The 24,918-nt window shown below is 44.5% G+C and overlaps 1 protein-coding gene across 1 annotated transcript in view; it reads right to left on the reverse strand.

Annotated features, from left to right (window-relative positions):
• Positions 1–24,918, reverse strand: part of LOC126473132 (integrin alpha-PS2-like) — a 447,263-nt gene that overhangs the window by 247,708 nt on the left and 174,637 nt on the right. Inside the window, exon 2 of the mRNA XM_050099987.1 lies at positions 15,843–15,970. Within this exon, the coding sequence (XP_049955944.1) occupies positions 15,843–15,970 (128 nt within the window). The remainder of the gene's footprint in view (positions 1–15,842; positions 15,971–24,918) is intronic.

The following is a 24,918-nucleotide window of genomic DNA, read 5'->3' on the forward strand; positions in this document are numbered from 1 at the left end:
TTTCTCCAGTTGTTCAATCCATCGCCCTTATATTCTGGCCATTTTTCTCCTTACCTGCTCTGTTTCCCTACGCAGTTCGTTATTTAGCCTTCGGTAAATCTTTCTCCCATCTTAATTTGTCTAGTTTCTGAATTTCCTTCTCTTCTTCGTCTTTGAGCTATTTACTGTGTTACCCATTACTTTCTTTCCGTCCTCCAGTTTACATGACCGAATGTCTGAGAGCTGCGGTTATTTCATGGAGGACAATGTAAGAACACAGACCGTCAATGCGTTTATGACGACGAAGGTTCGAGTCCTCCATCGGGCATGAGTGTATGTGTTTGTCCTTAGGATAATTTAGGTTAAGTAGTGTGTAAGCTTGGGGACTGATGACCTTAGCAGTTAAATCCCTCAAGATTTCACACACATTTGAACATTTTTTTATTTATGACGGTATTACGAGGTGTTTTGGACGGCAGGAAAGTTCTGATAACTCTGTCGTAGACACGTTGGCGAAGTATAATTTTGCATCGTCCTGCAAAGTCTTTTCATTAGTTGGAAATTTTCAAAAAAAGATTGTCGGATATTGTGCACATAACTGTCGGAAGTTTTTGTTTGATGGAACGAGATCGGTACGATAATTTCTGTTGCACTAGTTGCATACCACACTCCTATTTTCATTTCATGCAGAGGCTCTTGATATAACTGATTTTTAGATTTATTACGTCTATTATTCTCAGAGCTCATGTACCTCGATAAATGCAGCCAGGTTTCGTCAGAAATAACTTTTCAGGAACAGACTCTCTATCATACACTGACTTCAATAATAGGCTGCACTATCGACGTCGAGCAACAGTATCTGAATTGATCAGTCGATGTACGGCCGTTGCTTTGTAAGGTCCCAGTTTGCGTCTACGCTTATAATTTCAATGAGCCGCTGACACACCAGTCATGGCGCGATTTTCTTCCAAGGCCGCTTCTCTACGTCTAGATTAGCTAAAATCGATACTCCACCTGGCCGAGTCCGAGAAACGGGCCACAGGCTCACCAGCGGTCTAAGCCGCCCCCCTTTGTAATGGTTCCTGCACCATGCCGGTCACAGAGCCTGCCTCCTATGTGAAACACTCTGCATTTACTGTTTTCTTTTAAATAATTAACTATATCAGTCGCAGCAATGTTTTCAAGTTTATGAATTCCTTTCACTGCTGCAAACGACAGCCTGAAGATAATGAAGGAGTCTGTGTGAGGTCCTGATTTGCTTGGACAAGGAATATGGACAATAGATTCGGATGTAAAGAAGAGGGTGTAACTGCTTTAGATACTTTTTTGCGGTTGAAGGTTAGCTGCATGTGCAAGCTTTCCTGTATTTCAATTTTAGCTCTGAAGATGGCATAAACCAGTAATCAAGGTTCCATACATTCCGAAGAACGCATATGATGGCAGGTGTGAATATTTCCGAACTGTCAGTTTAACACTAGGACCGCCGAGTGGTCAATTTGACCACTTTTTATATTTTAACATGTTATTATTCGGTCAATTTCTAATCTACGCTGTTGTGAGTTAATGACTTTTCCTAAATGTTTATGTAGATCATATAAATAGTCCAATATTTATTTTATCTTCATTAGTTTTGTTTGAATGACCACTTATACTTAAAACCGCTGAGTGGTCACTTTGACCACATTACATGTATATTTGAAAACAGATTATTTAAAGATTGTTGTGCGTCACTCCCCGGATTTATTCTTAGCACTCGTCAACAATGTACCAAATATGTTGGTTACTGAAGTTTATTCGCATTGTTTGAATTTAAAAGCTCAACAATGCAATATGTCATTTATTGTTTGCTATTGGGTTTCGCATAAACAAGACTGATTATTTGAATACTGGTCTCAGAGCAATAGACATGGCTCAGATGTCACAGCGATGCAAACCACGGCCACGGCCTCTTTCAGATGAAGAAATTGTCACACTTTTGTATAAATCGGATGCTGAAAATGATCCTGAAGTTGAGGACCTTGTGGAAGATTCTACAGATGAAGATTACCAACCTGTTGCTAATGTGGAGAGTGACAGCTCCGAGACTGAAGATGAGGGTCATTTACATTCACTTATATTATTATTATTGTTGCTATATGAATAATGATCACTATTATAATAGAGCTGACACTTCTACAGCTACTTCTGTTACTGCTATTTTATTGTGTGCTATGTTATCTTTATAATAAGTTGTAGCTTTCTAATTGTCTCTTTCCTCACGCAGTTGCTGAACCAGGACCAAGCAGCAATACAAACAATGCTAGAGAAGGACCTACCCTGGGTAGAAAAAGAATTGCACCTCCTTTAAGTGGATCAATACAGAATGGACGTAGGAGAGGAGAACGAAGTGAGGGTTCACTTCCAGAACCTGGCTCAAAACTCCTGGGGAAGGATGGGATCACAGAGTGGACTGTAGCAGACTTCGGTGTTAGTACTCCAGGTAGGATAGGTCAACAGAACATATTGAAAGAAACACGGAGACCTACTCCACACGCAAAGCGGCACGTCTCAAATGATAATGTTTCGAGTGCCTGGCGCCTTTTAGTTGATCAATCAATGTTGAAACACATAAAGAAATGCACAGAAGCAGAGACACAACGGCTTCTTGGAAATGATTCCTGGAGTTTGCATTTACAAGAATTAGATGCATTTGTTGCTTTATTATATGTTCGTGGTGTACTAGGTGCCAGATGTATTGAAGTAGATGAGTTGTGATCGAAAAAGTGGGGAGCTCCATTTTTCACTGACACAATGAGCAGAAACAGGTTTCGAGAAATTTTGAAATATCTGCGTTTTAATGAAAAAAATACATGGTTGGAACGTTTGAAAAGTGACAAATTTGCACTTATATCAACTACTTGGAACCATTTTATAGAAAACTGTCATTCGAATTACGTACCTGGATCAAATGTCACTGTGGACGAACAACTTTTCCCCAGCAGAACCAGGTGTCCGTATTTGCAATATATCCCGAATAAGCCTGATAAATTCGGAATCAAATTCTGGCTTCTAGCGTATGTAGAAACAAAATATCTTTGCAATGGGTTCCCTTATGTAGGAAAGAACGAACAGAGGGCACCTAATGGGAAACTTCCAGAACAAGTAGTAATGAAGTTGGTAGCTCCATATCGCAATAAGGGGCGAAATGTGACTACTGATAATTTTTTCACTACGGTCACACTTGGGGAGAGACTGGAAAAAGAGAAAACTAGTCTTGTCGACACTATCAACCGTGCAAGAAAAGAAATTCCGAACACTATAAAAAAAAATGAAAACTCCTCTTTATACGTCTGTTCTCTTGAAAAGGGAAGGTGGTACTCTGACTGTTTGCCAAGGGAAAAAGAACAAAAATGTTCTTCTGTATAGCACCATGCACACAGATGTTGAAATACAATAGCACAAAATTTGCTGTAGATGTCTTGGACCAGATGCTGAGGAAATATTCTGTCCGCCCTGGTACTCGTCGATGGCCTGTACACGTATTTCACAATATCCTTGATTTAGCAGCCATCAACGCATGGATCATTTTCAAGCTAGTGACAGGGATCAAAATAAGTAGGAGGAATTTCATACTAAATCTAGCAGAAGAATTACGTAGAGCCTACGTGGAAACCAGAAATCAGCAAAGGGTGCCAAGGGATGGAAAAGAAAAGGAATAAAAGGAGGACGGTAATGAAGAAAGAGAAGAAGCGGAAATTCCTGCGAAAGTAAGAAAACTATGCCAAATGAGGAAATGCAGAAACAAGACAAATGAGTGTGCAGTAAATGCAAGAAATATGTTTGTGGGCCGTGTACATATAAAGTAATAAAGACAGTAGTTTGTAATGCTTGTAAGTAGGATTAGGTACTATACATGGTCGTATTTTATGATAGGTCTTTCTCTTAACATATTCATAGGTACTTAGTTTCTCCACGTAAGATTAATATCTATTAATTTTAAAACTACTGCAATACAATTAGTACGGTTGCAGATAAATATTGTGAACCATGTTCTTTAATATTAGTAATATTATGTTCCCATTGTTGTTGTAAAATACAATGATACTGTTATTAAACGTAATTAAAGTGATACATTGTTATCAAGGTCATTAATATTTACATTAAACAGCACAGCATGTACTTACAAAGAAAGTGGTCACTTTGACCACGTCGGCGGTTCTAAGTATAGTACTAGATCCGGCGAGTCTAGTGTTAATACATCGTGGTTGCAAAATACTAACACCAATTATTTACAGAAGAACGAAGAAAACTCTGATAGCAGTCAACCTCGAGGAAGAGCAGTTTAGTTTGGATTCCGGGGAAATGTAGGAACACAGAAGGCAATACTGTATATACGATTTATCTCAGAATACAGGTTAAGGAAAGGCAAACTTATGTTTACAACATTTGTAGACTTAGAGAAAGTTTTTGACAACACATTAAATGTATTCACAGCTGCGAATACTAACAACCATCACCCGTGTAAGTAAATGATTACAATGAAAGTTTGTCCCGGACCAGAATTTGCACCCAGATTTCCCGCTTTACACCAGCGGTCGCCTTAACCACTTCGCCTATCCGTGCACGACTCACGAGCAGACCCAAACCTGCATATGTTGTCGTTCGTGCGTCACAACCTGTACTCTTATACACATCATCCATTCCCATACAAGGGAGGACGTTTTAATTGAAAGTCGCTGCGCCGGCCGTTGTGGCCGAGCGGTTTTAGGCGCTTCAGTCTGGAGCCGCGCTGCTGCTACGGTCGCAGGTTCGAATGCTGCCTCGGGCACGGATGTGTGTGATGTCCTTAGGTTAGTTAGGATTAAGTAGTTCTAAGTCTAGGGGACTTTGAAAGTCGCTGCGTGGTATCGACGGATAAATACAGTACTGCAGTGGCTGTGTCGTCAAGAAAAACGATACAATGCCCGAAGGAACATTGCGTCGTTTTCCGTAACAACACAAGTATTGTTGTATCGCTTTTGACAATGTTGACTAGAATACTTTCTTTACATTCTGAAGATAGTAGGGGTAAAATACATGGACCTAAAGGCTATTTACAACTTGTATAGAAACCAGACGACAGCTATACGAGTCGAGAGAAGGGGGCATGAAAGGGAAGAAATGGTTGGGAAGAGAGTGAGACAGAATTGCAGCCTGTCCCCGTTGTTATTCAGTCTGCAGGTTGAGGAAGAAGTAAATGAAACCAAAGCTAAATTTGGGTTTGGAATTAAAGTTTAGGGAGAAGAAATAAAAAATTTGAGGTTTGTCGATGACATTGTAATTCCGTTAGAGACAGCAAACGATTAGAAGGACAGTTGAACGGAATGGATAATGCCTTGAAAGGAGGATATAAAATGAACATCAACAATAGCAAAACAAGGATAATTAAAAATAGTCGAATTAAAATAGGCGATGCTGAAAGAATTAGGTTGAGACACTTGAATTAGTAGATGAGTTCTGTTATTTGGGCAGCAAAATGACTGATGATGGTCGAAGTAGGGAGGATATGACATGTAGACTGGCAATGGCAAGAAAAGAGTTAATATCTAATACAGATTCAAGAGTTAGGAAGTCTTTTCTGAATTATTTCTATGAAGTGTAGCCATATATGGAACTGAGAAATGGACGATAAACAGATTAGAAAAGAAGAGAATAGAAGGTTTTGGAATGTGGTGTTAGAGAAGAATGCTCAAGATTAGATGGGTAAATCACGTAACTAACGAGGAGATACTGAACAGAACTGGGAAGAAAAGAAATTTGTGGCGCAACGTGACTAGAAGAAGGGATCAGTTGGTAGGACACATTCTGTGACATCAAGAGATCACCAGTTTAGTATTGGAGGGAATTGTAAGGGGTAAAAATCGTAGAGGGAGACTAAGAGATGAATATAGTAAGAAAATTCAGAAGGATGTAGGTTGCAATAGTTATTCAGAGGTGAAGAGGCTTGCACAGGATAGAGCAGAATGGAGAACTGCATCAAACCAGTCTTCGGTCTGAAGACCACAATAATAACAACAACGAGCAGATTCAAATGAAAACCTTAAAAGTACAATAAAAGTCCTAAAAAGTGTAATATCGATTTGGCAGTTGGCACGAGTTACTCTTATGTTTCGACAAATTACCAACAGTTTGCAGCCTTTTGTTGCATCACGCAAAGGGAAGTCGTGTCAGTGTACAGACGGCCACTCCATTGTCGACTTGCACCGCATTGGAGCAGTGGCCTGTGGTGAAGCTGTTAAAGCTGTGGAAATGCGTCTTAGCATGAAAGCACTGTACGGTAATTTATGAGTGTCCCTGCGGCCAGTGTACGAGTCGTGCAGGAAGTTTAAGAGTCGTAACTTCTGTGAAAGACACTCGCGCCCGGGCCGGGAATACCGCATACTGACGAAAGGAAGCATTGCTGCAACGAAAGAGAAGGGAGGCGTATTACTGTAAATGAACAGCCACTGTTTTGGGTGTTACTGTCCGTGATGTGCTGCGTATCAGTATTGTCTCCTCAAGTGGATGCCACGTTAGATGAATGCTGACTTGAGAGATAGTCGCATTGGTGCCTGTGATAAATATGCAGATCGAGGCCAATGAATCTCTTGACAGAATTGATATGAAAATGAAACCTGAAACGAAGAAATCGATAAAGAGCTGACGCTATAGCTCTTCGCCAAAACAAAAGCAACGACAAAAAAAATCCGCACTCAACCATCGGCAGGTAAATTTATGTTCACTCTCATTTGGAATGCGAAACGGGTCATTTTGGAGTATTACATGGAGAGGGGATTAACAGCGACCCTAGGCGCGCAGTCCGGAACCGCGCGACTGCTACGGTCGCAGGTTCGAATCCTGCCTCGGGCATGGATGTGTGTAATGTCCTTAGGTTAGTTAGGTTTAAGTAGTTCTAAGTTCTAGGGGACTGATGACCACAGTAGTTAAGTCCCATAGTGCTCAGAGCCATTTGAACCATTTTTGAACAGCGACAAGTAATTTACATTAAAATCTGCTACGAAATCACCTCCGCCTCGCAATCAGGAGGAAATGACGAGAAATTTCTGACTGGAGATGTTTTGTTGCAGCAAGACGATGCTCGTAACCATACAGCCCGTCCAACCGTAGCAACAATACATGTTATGAAATATGAATGTCTCAAACATCCACGTCACTGGCCTGACCACGCCCCGAGTGTCTTACGTATGTTCGGATGGCTCAAACAAGAGTTAGGTGGAAAGCATTTCAGAAGTGATGAAGAGGTGAAAACTGCACTAGAGACTGCATCGACAACCGAAAGAGTTGTTCTCAGAGTTATCCACACATTTCCGAAACTGTGGAATGCATCCATTACATGTTATGAGGACTACGTCGAAATGTGACATACCTGTAATTGTTATGTATTACCTCATTTGCATACAAGTAATTAATTAATGTTTTAATTTGAGTTACCCTCTTAAAAAGGAGATTGAGTCTGTATGGTCATGAAATGGAGATAAGAAATTTTGCCAAATGATAATAAGTCAAGACCTTGCACTGTCGACAGGCGTTGATATATACCAACGGGGACATTTGAAAATGTGTGCCCGACCAGGACTCGAACCTGGGATCTCCTGTTTACATGGTAGACACTCTATCCATCTGAGCCACCGAGGGCACAGAGGAGAGTGCGACTGCAGGGACTTATCCCTTGCACGCTCCCCGTGGGACTCACATTCCCAACTTAATGTCCACGCACTACGTTCGTAGTGCCCCTACCCATTACACTAATTACTCCCGGCAGACAATCTTACCGAGTCCCGTAAGAGTTCGGGCGATACGTGTGCATCCGCACAGAAGAAGGAGGTCAATGGCCGGTTAGCCTTAACTATATATGGAGATGGTATCTGTTCTTTCGGACATGTCCGCGGATGCACACGTATTGCCCGAACTCTTACGGGACTCGGTAAGATTGTCTGCCGCGCGTAATGAGTGTAATGGGCAGGGGCACTACGAACGTAGTGCGTGGACATTAAGTTGGGAATGTGAGTCTCACGGGGAGCGTGCAAGGGCTAAGTCCCTGCAGTTGCACTATCCGCTGTGCCCTCGTGGCTCAGATGGATAGAGCGTCTGCCAAGTAAGCAGGAGATCCCAGGTTCGAGTCCCGGTCAGGGCACACATTTTCAACTCACCCCATTGAAGTATATCAACGCTCGTGGCAGCGTAAGGTCTTGATTATTTGATTCTAGAGCGCTGTGTGGTCACCGATGGTATCTGTTCTTCCTGACATATAAAGAAATTTTGCGTTTCGCATGTCACGCGGGTGGAAAGCTGTCTGGTGACAGATCCAGCTGAGGAGAGATCAGCGCAATGGATGCATGTTACCTTACGACAGCTGAACAGACACCAAACAGCGATACTGACGAGTCACCCACCGAAGTAATATTGCAGATGTTTGATTGATTTCAGGTTTCCATTCGATCGATACGTTCAAGTGACTGTATTACGTTTCTCGGAATTATAAATTCATAAATTTCGTAATTTGTATCTGAAAAGACGATAAGAAAACGCCACGTTTAAAAAATGTATTTTTATCTCATGGAGGACGAATCTTTTTTTACACGGATCTGTCACAGGAATTGTTGAAAGAGAACAGTTATTTGACGCGGTATTGATGGCACTAAACTACTGCCCCTAGATATCTTAATTATAGAAGCATTACGAAAGAAATCGTTTGCTTTTAGCAAATTGCTCCACAGTTGGGTAGAGCGCGTTTCGGTTGCCTGAGGCGACGACTAAGTAGCAGCAGCAGGCAGCAGGCTTGTCATTACGGCCGTCCGCCTGACCTTGGTCCCAGCAATGGAGGGACTCGGGACCAGAGACCTCTCAGCGTACCGCAGCAGCAGCCCGCGAGGCTCAGAGCTGCGAATTTGTGTGGTGGTCATGTTGTGTCGAGCGGTGTCGTTATCAGATGGAGCTAATGGGCAACCCGTAAACGATGCGTCTCGAGATGGAAGTGATTGTGGGAGAAGCCGACTCCATAACCCGAGATCGCCAAGCAGGAAGGACTTCAGCCGAATTTTCGTGTGGACTTTGGGAGACTGGCCAAATTTTCGGCAGACAACAGCTGCCCGTCAATCACGTCACCTGACTTTGCTCTGTATGCACTTAAACGAACACACACAATTTAGACTTTCAGATACCCTATTTGATCAAAAGTATCTGGTTACCAATTAGTGGTGTGTCTACCCTTCGCCATTATGGCGGCTTGCAATCTGCTGGAGACACTTTCGATGAGATGCTTGAATGTCTGTGGAGCAATGGCAGCCCATTCTTCCTCATGAGCCGAAACCAGAGAAGATAATGGAGTTCAACGCTGGAGTTCAGGAGCGAAGTCTACGTTCTAACTCATCCAAAAGTGTTCCACTGGGCTCGGTTTGAGGCTTTGGACAGGCCAGTCCATTTCAGGAATGTTACTATCTACAAACCATTATCACCCAGATGCTGCTTTATGACAGATTGCAATGTCGCGTATTGTAAGAACAACGCCTCTATATTTCACTGTTGGCACTATACACGATGGCAGGTAACGTTCTCCAGACAACCACCAAACCCTCTCATCGCATCGCCACAGAGTATAGAGTAATTCATATCTCCAAATCATGCGTTTACAGTTGTCCACTGTCCAGTGGCGGTGCTCTTTACACCACCTAATGCTTCACTTATCACTGACTACAGGAATTATGAGGAGCTGCTCGACCATTGCACCCTATTCTCCTTACCTCCCTACGCCCAGCTATTGAGATAGCTGGACTGCTGAAATCACTTTGGAGCGCACGAGTGATTCCTTCCGCTAGTTTAGTGTGATTTTATACAACAGCCGGCCGGCCGCTGTGGCCGAGAGGTTCTAGGCGCTTCAGTCCGGGACCGCGCGACTGCTACGGTAGCAGGTTCGAATCCTGCCTCGGGCATGGACGTGTGTGATGTCCTTAGGTTTTGCGGTGACTGTTGCTTCGCGTTTCCACTTGACAATAACATCACCAACGCTCGGCTTGGGTAGCTGTAGAAGGGTTCAAATGTTCCTTATGGATTTGTTAGCCACGTTAAATCCAATGACAAGTCTACTTTCGTAGTCCCTGAGCTCTCCAACAGTCCCATTATGCTACCACAACTTCTCTACTTAACAACACAATACTCGCTGCCTCTTTTTATACTAGCGGATACGGCTGTCGCAACATCTACTGGTCAGTTTCGCATTACTTAAGTGGGTCCAGATATTTGTGATCAGCTAGTGTACTTGTCTGGACCATATTGTCCCAATATTAACTTAAACCTGTCCCCCTGTCCCGGTTCTGACCACAGTTTGTGGGATGTCTTCCTTGGTTGTAAGGCAAATGCCAGAACAGAAAATCCCACCAAAATATTCCTAATTGGGACTCCCCCTGCTCCATTATCAGTTCGCCTCTTATTTGGCTCAAATTACGCTCACTTTGCAACGAGTCAGAACTTTAGCAGCCCACTCTCCTTTTCAACTGTGACGTCATGTCTGATCGATAAATCTTACGAATACTGGAGACGGTTATTTTAAGGTTTGTTTCCGACAATCGGACGAGAGTCAGGGGAGGCGTTTACGTCCATATAAGTACACGCGTATTGAATTTTTTATCCTGTGTGTGAATCGACCTACGCACTGCTTCCTACGCTTACAGGGATCTATATTTAACGACAGTACAGGAATTATGAAAGTCACTCAATTGAAGTTTATTTATCTTTGAAAAAGTGTATAGCCTCTGATCTGTCACACCTAGTCCCATAGTACACATTCTGTCTAGCCACAATGAAAAGATTCACCTTGTAAATTACGTTCAGAAATATTTAACTGTCCCTCTAGCCCACTCAATAAATGATATGACTTCTTCCGATACCCAATAATATCGGCGGTTACCTTAACAGTATCCAAATTGCCACGTGGTATCTGTGATTGCTACTCGCGTAATATTCCACGTTTCTTTTTTCCACTTATAACTTCCGCTGTTACACTTATAAACGTACCAAATTTCTCCCACGTTCACATAAAGACTTCCTCTATTCATACCGCTTTTCGAAATCATAAACTAGTATTTCTTTGACGACTTCAACTTTCTCCGACACTTTCGCCGCATCCCGACCGTCGCCCTCGGCCGCTCGTCCAACTCTGTTTCTCCTCCCGTCCCCCAAGCACGCGCAATCTAATAGAGGACTTCCCGCCCGTTGGCGCAAGACTGCTCCATCTTGAATCTTCTAGAAGGCCACCTATATACTAGTTACCAGAAGGAAGTGACTGTGGCCGATTGTTACTCGCAGTAAAGTATCGGTAACTGCACGATTGCAACTTTAGGCAGGCCACTCGCCTACGCCACAGGTTAGTCTTTCACGACGATGAACTGCTTTGTTCCCTCTGATAATTGTACAGTTCGCACAGTCTTGTCGTCGCCGCCAGTCACCTGAAACTCAGCCTGTTCCTATCTTGACCTTCGTGGGAAAACTACTACCGAAAGCCTTCCGAACGTTTTATACAGAATGTGCTTCATATGCCAATCGTGTAAAGGAAAGCGACCGCGTACGATATCTTAGTAGAAAAACCAACTTCCGAAGACTGACGCGACACGTGATACTTTATAGAAGGAAACAAACAGTTCCCAAAGAGTTAAGAAATAAGACAGCTGTAACCCCAGAGCATACTGTATCTGTCCTTTTTCTGTCACTTTATTGTCACGAGCGCTTCGCGAAACACGGAAGTCTGAACATAATTGAGGGTAAAACTGAATGTAGCGTACACTTATTCAGTTCAGGTAACTGTACAGGTCTAGATTTGGACAAATAACTGCACATTTAAAGAGTATATGTGTAAATCCCTTCAAGGGTACGACACTGAAAGTATGGTATATCCTCTGGCGGCCGTCATGTTTTCCGCAGACTTCACGCAATGTGAATAATTAGGTGGCCTCTCAAGAAGACATGCAGTCATCCATCGAGTATAACAGGGGATAGCTTTTGCTAAGTGGCGATAAATCAGCGCTTCTAATATACACTCCTGGAAACTGAAATAAGAACACCGTGAATTCATTGTCCCAGCAAGGGGAAACTTTATTGACACATTCCTGGGGTCAGATACATCACATGATCACACTGACAGAACCTCAGGCACATAGACACAGGCAACAGAGCATGCACAATGTCGGCACTAGTACAGTGTATATCCACCTTTCGCAGCAATGCAGGCTGCTATTCTCCCATGGAGACGATCGTAGAGATGCTGGATGTAGTCCTGTGGAACGGCTTGCCATGCCATTTCCACCTGGCGCCTCAGTTGGACCAGCGTTCGTGCTGGACGTGCAGACCGCGTGAGACGACGCTTCATCCAGTCCCAAACATGCTCAATGGGGGACAGATCCGGAGATCTTGCTGGCCAGGGTAGTTGACTTACACCTTCTAGAGCACGTTGGGTGGCACGGGATACATGCGGACGTGCATTGTCCTGTTGGAACAGCAAGTTCCCTTGCCGGTCTAGGAATGGTAGAACGATGGGTTCGATGACGGTTTGGATGTACCGTGCACTATTCAGTGTCCCCTCGACGATCACCAGTGGTGTACGGCCAGTGTAGGAGATCGCTCCCCACACCATGATGCCGGGTGTTGGCCCTGTGTGCCTCGGTCGTATGCAGTCCTAATTGTGGCGCTCACCTGCACGGCGCCAAACACGCATACGACCATCATTGGCACCAAGGCAGAAGCGACTCTCATCGCTGAAGACGACACGTCTCCATTCGTCCCTCCATTCACGCCTGTCGCGACACCACTGGAGGCGGGCTGCACGATGTTGGGGCGTGAGCGGAAGACGGCCTAACGGTGTGCGGGGCCGTAGCCCAGCTTCATGGAGACGGTTGCGAATAGTCCTCGCCGATACCCCAGGAGCAACAGTGTCCCTAATTTGCTGGGAAGTGGCGGTGCGGTCCCCTACGGCACTGCGTAGGATCCTACGGTCTTGGCGTGCATCCGTGCGTCGCTGCGGTCCGGTCCCAGGTCGACGGGCACGTGCACCTTCCGCCGACCACTGGCGACAACATCGATGTACTGTGGAGACCTCACGCCCCACGTGTTGAGCAATTCGGCGGTACGTCCACCCGGCCTCCACGCAATAGACAATGACTTACACATTAGTAAATGGCATACCTTTAATTATTAATTGACATAAGAAGTAATAAATAAATTACAGTGACAGCCTGATGGTGTGTTTTTAATATCCTACTATGAACGCTGTCGCACCCTGTATAACGACTAATCCCCAATAAAATACCGAACACTGCAATACTGATAAGTTTTTGAACAATTATTACGAAGTAATATTAGTAATACTATGTCACAAGACCAAATATTTACTTCATTCAGAAAGGAATTGTCTGCACGTTTCCATCCAGATTTTTACCGTCTCCCGCTTCTCACGTAACTACTGTTGTCCACTGTCTCCTTCTGTATTTGCTGGAAATATTAGCATCTGTATCATCATCTTCACTCCTACTTTTGCAGCAATATCCAGTGAGAGAAATCGCCGGTAGTTCTGGCTGTGATATTTTAAATCACATAGTTTTCCTACAGTTATAAAGAAAATTTTGAAAGTTGGGTTGGGTTGTTAGGGGAAGGAGACCAGACAGTGAGATCATTGGTCTCATCGGATTAGGGAAGAACTGGGAAGGAAGTCGGCCGTGCCCTTTCAAAGGAACCATCCCGGCATTTGCCTGGAGCGATTCAGGGAAATCACGGAAAACCTAAATCAGGATGGCCGGACGCGGGATTGAACCGTCGTCCTCCCGAATGCGAGTCCAGTGTTTAACCACTGCAAAATTTTGAAAGTGCGGAGACATAATCAGCATTTATAGCCTGTAAGCATTAATGGTAATTTTAGTGTATTATGGGCTTTTTTTTGGATGATTAAATACTTTCTGATATAGCGTTAGTCCAAAATATATTAGTGTTGTAGTAGTATGGATACAGGGGGAGGGGGAGGGGGAGGAGCATATTGATGCGGATGTGGAAGTTTGAGAGACCGAATCAAGGGTAAGTACGTACGTCCAGCGATTACTGACTCCGATTTGTCAGGATTTATTTTGATGTGTCGGAGGTTACACATTGAGATGAATCTGGTGGGACTGTTGAGAAGCTTGGAAGGTTGGCTGGAGGACAAAGAAGGCGGTGTCGGGGGAACATTGGAACAAACTGATGAAGGTAGGTAGCAGGTCCTGTGTACACGAGGTACAGGAGGGGATGCATAACTGATACTCGGAGAATTCCTGCAAAAGGAGGATAGACTGGATAGGCTTTAGAGTGACAGAAGAGGGGTTGTGTTTCAGAAAGAAGCTATGTCAGACGTAATTGACTGGAAGTGCATGTATTTGTAGTCTGAAAAGAAGACCGAACGCCATACCTGGACAGTAGCGTTTTCAAGATACACAGAGACAATAAGCCGGCCGCTGTGTCCGAGCGGTTGTAGGCCCTTCAGTCTGGAACCGCGCGACTGCTACGGTCGCAGGTTCGAATCCTACCTCTGGCATGGATGTGTGTGATGTCCTTAGGTTAGTCAGGTTTAAGTAGTTCTAAGTTCTAGGGGACTGTTGACCTCAGCCGGCCGAAGTGGCCGCGCGGTTCTGGCGCTGCAGTCTGGAACCGCGAGACCGCTACGGTCGCAGGTTCGAATCCTGCCTCGGGCATGGATGTGTGTGATGTCCTTAGGTTAGTTAGGTTTAACTAGTTCTAAGTTCTAGGGGACTAATGACCTCAGCAGTTGAGTCCCATAGTGCTCAGAGCCATTTTTTTGTTGACCTCAGGTGTTAAGCCCCATAGTGCTCTGAGCCATTTGAACCATTTGATTTGGAGACAATGACGTCGGAACAGCGTTTTTCTCAGTTGTAAGGAAAGGCGGTGTGAATAATGTTGGGCTCAACTTTTGCACGGTATTTAAGTGCTGGGGAGGGATAGGAGTGTTGTAGAAGTGTGTGGGAATGGGTGGGTTAGGACGGATTGGGGTGCCTTGCTGAAGACGGAGTAAGGCTACTGAGTCGCTAGGATCAGGTTTTGCTGGGAGGTTTTGTAGGGTTTACGAAACAAAGCGTTTTTGAAAGTCTTTCACCGTTCGCGATAGGAACATTTGTATAGGCTGGCGATGTACAGTGTGGCCAGGATTTGTAGAGAGGAGAAAGGGCTTTTTTTTAGGTGGCAGCAGGCAGTGGATTCATCACCAGGCATTACCCTGTGTTTTCTGGAGAGACTGCACGTAGCGTGAAGACAACTGTCGCTGTTACAATTACTTTATGGCTCTCTATGTACATCAGCGTATAAAATCACCCATCCCAACAGTTGCTCCCAGTCTTCAGTGGCTACACATAACGCCGTAAACAATTTTAAGGGCGCCACTTACAGCACATCTGTTTATGGCTTTATGTGTAGGTACTGAAAACTGGAAGCAATTGAGTGAGATGGGTGAATTGGTACGCTGGTGTACACAGAGGGTCGTGAAATGATAAAAATTTGTAGCACTGCGAATCGTGAGAATGTCTCCACGGTAATGGGCAAAAAGATTGATATTTGTCAAACTGCATTGGTACTGTTAACATTAGTGGAGGGAACAAATTTAGGGGCTGGTATATGATAAAACGCGAAAAACTTTACCAAGACCTTTATATGAAGGATGGGTGTTGACATCACTAGAATACCAATGAAACAGAGTCAATCGAAAGCTTACTCTTTATTGAGAAGAGAAAATGTCAGACTGTTAGGCAGCAATTTCTCTGAAGAGCAGTCACACTTAGTGGCAACTAAGAGCCTGTTGGCTGGATAGGGGCGGGCTGACGTACCGTTCCTGTCGAAGGGCATCTGCTGGCAGTAGTCGTCGGCGCGCACGTCGCAGCGGTAGACGGCGCCACCCCTCACCACCCCCGGCTGGTACCGCGAGGTGTCGTCGGCGGGAGCGCCCACCAGCACCCTGCAACAAGACGCACCACCGTCTACACCCACGCAGCAGCTAATCCTCCTGACCTCCTTCCGTGGGGCTACCAATGCTCGCCGTGTAGCCATCGCACGCATGTTTTATTGTTCTAGTAGCTGAGAAACCTGTCATTTCCCGGGTATTCATTTGTCAGTTTTGTATTAGAAATGAAAACAGAAAATGAACTAGGTTTGTCGTGGACTATTGAAAAAAAAATCATTTTCATGTATCTGTGAAAACATCTTTGAAATTATGAAACAACCATGTTGTTGTTGTGGTCTTCAGTCCTGAGACTGGTTTGATGCAGCTCTCCATGCTACTCTATCCTGTGCAAGCTTCTTCATCTCCCAGTACCTACTGCAACCTACATCCGTCTGAATCTGCTTAGTGTATTCATCTCTTGGTCTCCCTCTACGATTTTTACCCTCCACCCTGCCCTCCAATGCTAAATTTGTGATCCCTTGATGCCTCGGAACATGTCCTACCAATTGGTCGCTTCTTCTTGTCAAGTTGTGCCATAAACTCCTGTTCTCCCCGATTCTATTCAATATCTCCTCATTAGTTATGTGATCTACCCACCTTATCTTCAGCATTCTTCTGTAGCCCTACATTTCGAAAGCTTCTATTCTCTTCTTGTCCAAACTAGTTATCGTCCATGTTTCACTTCCATACATGGCTACACTCCACACAAATACTTTCAGAAACGACTTCCTGACACTTAAATCTATACTCGATGTTAGCAAATTTCTCTTCTTCAGAAACGCTTTCCTTGCCATTGCCAGTCTACATTTTATATCCTCTCTACTTCGACCATCAGCAGTTATTTTACTCCCTAAATAGCAAAACTCCATTACTACTTTGTCTCATTTCCTAATCTAATTACCTCAGCATCACCCGACTTAATTCGACTTCATTCCATTATCCTCGTTTTGCTTTTGTTGATGTTCATCTTATATCCTCCTTTCAAGACACTGTTCATTCCGTTCAGCTGCTCTTCCAAGTCCTTTGCTGTCTCTGACAGAATTACAATGTCATCGGCGAACCTCAAAGTTTTTATTTCTTCTCCATGAATTTTAATACCTACTCCGAATTTTTCTTTTGTTTCCTTTACTACTTGCTCAATATACAGATTGAATAACATCGGGGAGAGGCTACAACCCTGTCTCACTCCTTTCCCAACCACTGCTTCCCTTTCATGCTCCTCGACTCTTATAACTGCCATCTGGTTTTTGTACAAATTGTAAATAGCCTTTCGCTCCCTGTATTTTACCCCTACCACCTTCAGAATTTGAAAGAGAGTATTCCAGTTAACATTGTCAAAGGCTTTCTCTAAGTCTACAAATGCTAGAAACGTAGGTTTGCCTTTTCTTAATCTTTCTTCTAAGATAAGTCGTAAGGTTAGTATTGCCTCACGTGTTCCAACATTTCTACGGAATCCAAACTGATCTTCCCCGAGGTCCGCTTCTACCAGTTTTTCCATTCGTCTGTAAAGAATTCGCGTTAGTATTTTGCAGCTGTGACTTATTAAACTGATAGTTTGGTAATTTTCACATCTGTCAACACCTGCTTTCTTTGGGATTGGAATTATTATATTCTTCTTGAAGTCTGAGGGTATTTCGCCTGTCTCATACATCTTGCTCACCAGATGGTAGAGTTTTGTCATGACTGGCTCTCCCAAGGCCATCAGTAGTTCTAATGGAATGTTGTCTATTCCCGGGGCCTTGTTTCGACTCAGGTCTTTCAGTGCTCTATCAAACTCTTCACGCAGTATCTTATCTCCCATTTCGTCTTCATCTACATCCTCTTCCATTTCCATAATATTGTCCTCAAGTACGTCGCCCTTGTATAAACCCTCTATATACTCCTTCCACTTTTCTGCCTTCCCTTCTTTGCTTAGAACTGGGTTGCCATCTGAGCTCTTGATATTCATGCAAGTGGTTCTCTTATCTCCAAAGGTCTCTTTAATTTTCCTGTAGGCAGTATCTATCTTACCCCTAGTGAGACAAGCCTCTACATCCTTACATTTGTCCTCTAGCCATCCCTGCTTAGCCATTTTGCACTTCCTGTCGATCTCATTTTTGAGACGTTTGTATTCCTTTTTGCCTTCTTCATTTACTGCATTTTTATATTGTCTCCTTTCATCAATTAAATTCAATATTTCTTCTGTTACCCAAGGATTTCTATTAACCTTCGTCTTTTTACCTACTTGATCGTCTGCTGCCTTCACTACTTCATCCCTCAGAGCTACCATAGAAAGAAATAAGCGCAGTATGCAGAGTAAGAAACATGATCTCGGGCAGTTTTTGTACGCTGGGCGCAGCTGCTTCGCGTGTCGAATACACGAATTTGTAAACGTGTTGTAAGGGGTTCATTACTATTCGCTAGCGCACTTGAGCAGATGTAACTTCGATTGGTTGCTCACGCGCTGTCTGCGATATGGAATATCTATGCTGCAATGGAATCGCAGGTCAGAGCAGTGTTGGCAGTAAGTCGAGTTTAGTAGCTCGCAGAGAGCAGTCATGTTTTATAGCTCGCACAGAGCACTTGAGTTCTGGAGTTCGGACAGGGCAGTGCAGCGCTTGACTTGTGTTGGGCCGGTCGTGCAGAACGATGGCAGTGCCTGAGCGGTGATGTATATGGTATTAAAAAAATATTATTGTTCTTCGTTGCCGCGCACATATGTTAATTGCCACAACTGATTTAACCACGATTTTAATGTTAAAGTCCCATGTAATTCCCTGCAAAAAATGTTTCAATAATAACTTTTGTTCTGAAGAAAACTTTTGCCAGTCATTTATCTGAGTTTAAAGATTTTACGAATTTTTCCTGTGCATACTCATGTTGATTAAGCAAAAGAAAATCATTTGTTTCCCTACAAATGGAAATGTAGTGGCCAGCACTGCAATGGATTGGGCCAAAAATTTCTTGTAGGATCAGATATATACGAGTAGATAGCGTTATCCGGCGACATAATTGTGAAGTAAGAATTTTTCATTTTATTCAGTATGATTTCACAGGGCCATGACGCAGCGCTGCTGACGTGAAACTTATTAATTTCGATATGCAGTCAGTCTTTAATGGAAGGTCATATTAAAACTTGAAATTTTTGTTATTGGAAAGAAATTTCTCTATTCGGGACTTAAAAGAGATTTTTCTGTTGGGAGGTTGCACTAGCTGTGGATATTGTAATTATTTTTCTGTTGTGAGGTTGCACTTGATAACATATGCGCGCGGCAACAAAGAACAATAATATTTTTTTATTACCTTATACTACATCGCTCAGGCACTGTCATCGCTCTGCAAGACCAGCCCAACACAAGTCAAGCGCTGGACTGCCCTGCCCGAACTCCAGAACTCAAGTGCTCCGTGCGTGCTACAAAACATGACTGCTCTCTGCGAGCTACTAATCTCGACTTACTGCCAACACTGCTCTGACCTGCGATTCTATTGTAGCATAGATATTGTATATCGCAAGCAAACCGTGAGCAATCCATCGAAATTACATCTGCTCAAGCGCGCTAGCGAATAGTAATGAACCCCTTACAGTATGGCAACGCCTCTTCGTAGCTCTATGCCGTTTGCGCTTCGCAGTTGAAAGCTGTCAAAAGTGCTGCCGGATTCAGAGATTTCCTTAAGCTGACTCGACTGTAGGAGTGTCTTAATAGTAAGGAATAAATGTATTAAAACTTCATGCACTATGTGGCATTTTTTTGAGTATCTCTTTGTTTATTATGACATCATATATTTCTGAACTATGTGTCATAGAATGATATAATTTGTAGGTACATTCAGCGGCTTATGTGAATACTGTCTGCAAAATTTATTGCAAATACTGCTAGTAGTACAGAAGTAACACATTTAAAATCATACCTGACGTGACAGTTTTCCACGCAACTCATTGTACGTGACGTCGTATCTCCTGAACTATATGATATGCAGGTGTTTCTTACCCACAAAGGCAATGCTGCCTGACAGTAAGGGATGTACGTACAGAGTTTGGTTGAAATTGATCCAGTGATTTAGGAGGAGATGTGCTACACACACACACACACACACACACACACACACACACACACACACACACATCCATTTTTATAACATGTATAGACTCATCTACAGACCACGTCTACAAGGATACTGGACATGCCATGGGATTACGATTTAAGATCAACAAAAACAACGTAATTTATGTTTAGAAGGATTTACATACAGGTCTGCCCTGACAAGGATGGGACAGGAGTCGACCGTGGCTTCAACCCCTAGCCGTACTTCCACGAGTCCGATTCGTGGAAACAAATGCGGACCAAACGTAAGCATAACGTATCATACTCGTGGGAACAAAATTCGGACTAGACTCTTTTTTGTGTGTCGAATATGGCTTTATTCTATACGTACGTTATCCAAAATTAACAACAAGTGGTCAGAGAAAGGAAACATATGCTGATTACTGAAAAAATATAGCAGATTTAATGTTAAAAAAATGTCGAGCTGCTGGACTACGAGAAGCGTGGTTTCGTGTACATAGTAAATGCTTCAATGGAGGTAAAACAAGACATTTGTCTAGTTACAACATTAGAACGAAATACAAAAGTTGTTCATAAAACGTTTTTTCACCCATACAAATATACGTTGTGTCCCATTTTTATCTTTGCGGAAGAATATTTCTTCCAGATGCGGGGTCACAGTATGTGTGACAGCCATGCTGAGGACCGGGTCGAATCCTGGGTATTGGTTGAAGGAGTGGAGCAGTTCGTTGGTTGGTTGAGGCTTAAGGGACTGAAGAGCGACCGAGCGAGGTGGCGCAGTGGTTAGCACACTGGACTCGTATCCGGGAGGACGCCGGTTCAAACCCGCGTCCGGCATTCTTGATTTAGGTTTTCCATGATTTCCCTAAATCGCTTCAGGAAAATGCCAGGATGCTTCCTTTGAAAGTACACGACCGATTTCCTTCCCTGTCCTTCCCTAATTCGAGCTTGTGCTCCGTCTTTAATGACCTCGTTGTCGACGGAGCGTTGAACACTTACCTCCTCCTCCACTAAAAAAGGCGGTCATTAGTCTCTTGGTCAAGTGATAGTTCATCGGGAATCAGTGACGTCACCCAGAAATTTTAGGCCGGCAGAAGTGGCCGTGCGGTTAAAGGCGCTGCAGTCTGGAACCGCAAGACCGCTACGGTCGCAGGTTCGAATCCTGCCTCGGGCATGGATGTTTGTGATGTCCTTAGGTTAGTTAGGTTTAACTAGTTCTAAGTTCTAGGGGACTAATGACATCAGCAGTTGAGTCCCACAGTGCTCAGAGCCATTTGAACGAGAAATTTTATCGAATTGTTAAAGAATGTAGGAATGGTAAAATCGAGGCACTGATAGCAATTTTAATGCCAGAGCTGCGAAATAATTTAAATTGGAAATTTGTGGTAAGTTCTATGGGACCAAACTGCTTAGGTCATCGGTCCCTAGGCTTACACACTACTTAATCCAACTTAAACTAACTTAAGCTAAGGACAACACACGCACCCATGCCCAAGGGATAACTCTGACATCCGACGGGGGAGCGGCGCGAACCGTGGCAAGGCGCCTTAGACTGAAATAATTTAAAGAGAAGTAAGTGATGTGTCCAGGAAGTAAGTTCCGATCAGTCGCGAAATGGAAACCACAGTGCAAATCCCATGAAGCTTTGCACAGATGTGTTACGCGGTGTCTCTAGAAAGCCCATCGATCACATCACGTTGCAGTTTCTGAGCACACAGTGAGCACGTACAGATGCCTAGTAAATACACTCCTGGAAATGGAAAAAAGAACACATTGACACCGGTGTGTCAGACCCACCATACTTGCTCCGGACACTGCGAGAGGGCTGTACAAGCAATGATCACACGCACGGCACAGCGGACACACCAGGAACCGCGGTGTTGGCCGTCGAATGGCGCTAGCTGCGCAGCATTTGTGCACCGCCGCCGTCAGTGTCAGCCAGTTTGCCGTGGCATACGGAGCTCCATCGCAGTTTTTAACACTGGTAGCATGCCGCGACAGCGTGGACGTGAACCGTATGTGCAGTTGACGGACTTTGAGCGAGGGCGTATAGTGGGCATGCGGGAGGAAGGGTGGACGTACCGCCGAATTGCTCAACACGTGGGGCGTGAGGTCTCCACAGTACATCGATGTTGTCGCCAGTGGTCGGCGGAAGGTGCACGTGCCCGTCGACCTGGGACCGGACCGCAGCGACGCACGGATGCACGCCAAGACCGTAGGATCCTACGCAGTGCCGTAGGGGACCGCACCGCCACTTCCCAGCAGATTAGGGACACTGTTGCTCCTGGGGTATCGGCGAGGACCATTCGCAACCGTCTCCATGAAGCTGGGCTACGGTCCCGCACACCGTTAGGCCGTCTTCCGCTCACGCCCCAACATCGTGCAGCCCGCCTCCAGTGGTGTCGCGACAGGCGTGAATGGAGGGACGAATGGAGACGTGTCGTCTTCAGCGATGAGAGTCGCTTCTGCCTTGGTGCCAATGATGGTCGTATGCGTGTTTGGCGCCGTGCAGGTGAGTGCCACAATCAGGACTGCATACGACCGAGGCACACAGGGCCAACACCCGGCATCATGGTGTGGGGAGCGATCTCCTACACTGGCCGTACACCACTGGTGATCGTCGAGGGGACACTGAATAGTGCACGGTACATCCAAACCGTCATCGAACCCATCGTTCTACCATTCGTAGACCGGCAAGGGAACTTGCTGTTCCAACAGGACAATGCACGTCCGCATGTATCCCGTGCCACCCAACGTGCTCTAGAAGGTGTAAGTCAACTACCCTGGCCAGCAAGATCTCCGGATCTGTCCCCCATTGAGCATGTTTGGGACTGGATGAAGCGTCGTCTCACGCGGTCTGCACGTCCAGCACGAACGCTGGTCCAACTGAGGCGCCAGGTGGAAATGGCATGGCAAGCCGTTCCACAGGACTACATCCAGCATCTCTACGATCGTCTCCATGGGAGAATAGCAGCCTGCATTGCTGCGAAAGGTGGATATACACTGTACTAGTGCCGACATTGTGCATGCTCTGTTGCCTGTGTATGTGCCTGTGGGTCTGTCAGTGTGATCATGTGATGTATCTGACCCCAGGAATGTGTCAATAAAGTTTCCCCTTCCTGGGACAATGAATTCACGGTGTTCTTATTTCAATTTCCAGGAGTGTAGAATCCCCGCCTGTCGAGAGATTTTGCCTGATTTCTCGCAATCCCACATAATGTAACTGCCATGTACTTCCTTCTTCATGACAAATCACGACCGCACAATCCAGGGGCAATGAAGACGCTCTTGCAGTGTTTTTGATGGGAAGCGTTTCATCACCAACCATACACATACAGCCCCGTATTAGCTCCATCTGATGTTCATCTCTGCTCACATGAACCGCCGTGAACACAAATTTTTGTCACAGACAACGAGCTTAAGACGAGCGTGGAGAATTGGTGGAAAGCACAGGCGGCTGTCTCCTATGACGAGGGCGCAACGCAACAACAGACGTCTAATTAGGAGCGGCGAGTATGTAGAGGAGCAGCTGGTGGGGGTCACTAATTGTTGCAAATAACATATCTGACTTTCACTGTGCTTTCTATTTTGCGACTGATCGGAACTTACTTCCTGAACAAGCCCCGTAAAAGTATATGGTTCGGGTTAATCTCAGTCTGGCAATCCGCTTTTTCCAATATTTGTTTTAGATGGCCATTCAACTTAAGATGGCTTCGGGTGCTTGCTCCTAGATACGAGGTATGTCCACAAAGTAAGTTACGTTTGGTTATATAAAACAAACGTGTACAGATACAGAAGAAAATAAATATTGTACAAAAATCTACAACTGTTAAACTACTTTTCTACATAGCTTCCGAAATTTTGTAGGCACTTGTCATAGCGTGGCACAAGTTTTTGTATGCTTTCTTCATAGAAGGTTGCCGCCTGTGTATCTAACCAAGTGGTAACATGTTCTTTTAGCTCGTCATCATCGTTGAAGTGTTGACCACCAAGGACAGATTTTAGGTGTAAGAAGAGATGAAAATAGAAAATATTCTGGGAGTTCAGGCTAGGGACAGGGAGAGATAAGAAGGAGGGGTGAGGACTTACGGCAGGAATCATGGGAAACGGATGAATCTGGCATAAGAACCTTCAGACTCTTCCCAAATGTTAAAGAAAGGTTAGGCATGAGGTACTTCGAATCAATCCGGGGTCTAATTCATTTTCTCACTGGTCATGGGCCCTACCCGACATATCTATGCCGGTTTGGGAAAAGGGCTACACCTGAGTGTGACTGTGGCGCATCGGAGGGTACTCCCGACCAGGTGGTTTACGAGTGCTCCCTTGTCGATGATGTAGCAGTTACATCAAGACAACAATTACCAATCAATAACACATACGACCTTCTAAGACACGAAGAGACTTGTAAAACTTTGAATAACCTGGTAAATGAGGTATCGCGTAAAGTTCTGACCGCATACCTGAGGGACTTTCGCGATTAGAACCAACTACTGAACGTGTCCTAGTACCCTAATCCTGTACCGCCTGTGCGTGGACAGGTCGATTTGTTAGTTGGAATCCGCCACGTGCAGGGCTAGGTGGACTGGGGTACACCAACTTCACGATTATGACAGCACCGGACTTGACGTAAGTTAGTTAGTAGTTAGTAGGATTAGAAGTAGATACCAAAATAGGACCTTGCAGCGACTAGTAGTTTTGGCCTGCCCAGTGTCAGGGGCACGCTCATCGGGATTAGCTCGATGAGCAAGGCCTTGAAGTACTGACACACCTGTAACTCTGCAGGCAGTTAGGATTACTAACAAGTAGGTAGTAGTGTCTAGTTTAACAAAAACGTAATTTTGCCCATTACCCTGCACTGTTCGCACAGTCTGTAGTTTACAAATTAACTGTAATAACTGCAAATAACATACAACATTGTAT

The sequence above is a fragment of the Schistocerca serialis genome, chromosome 4 (assembly GCF_023864345.2).
Source record: "Schistocerca serialis cubense isolate TAMUIC-IGC-003099 chromosome 4, iqSchSeri2.2, whole genome shotgun sequence".
NCBI lineage: Eukaryota > Metazoa > Arthropoda > Insecta > Orthoptera > Acrididae > Schistocerca > Schistocerca serialis.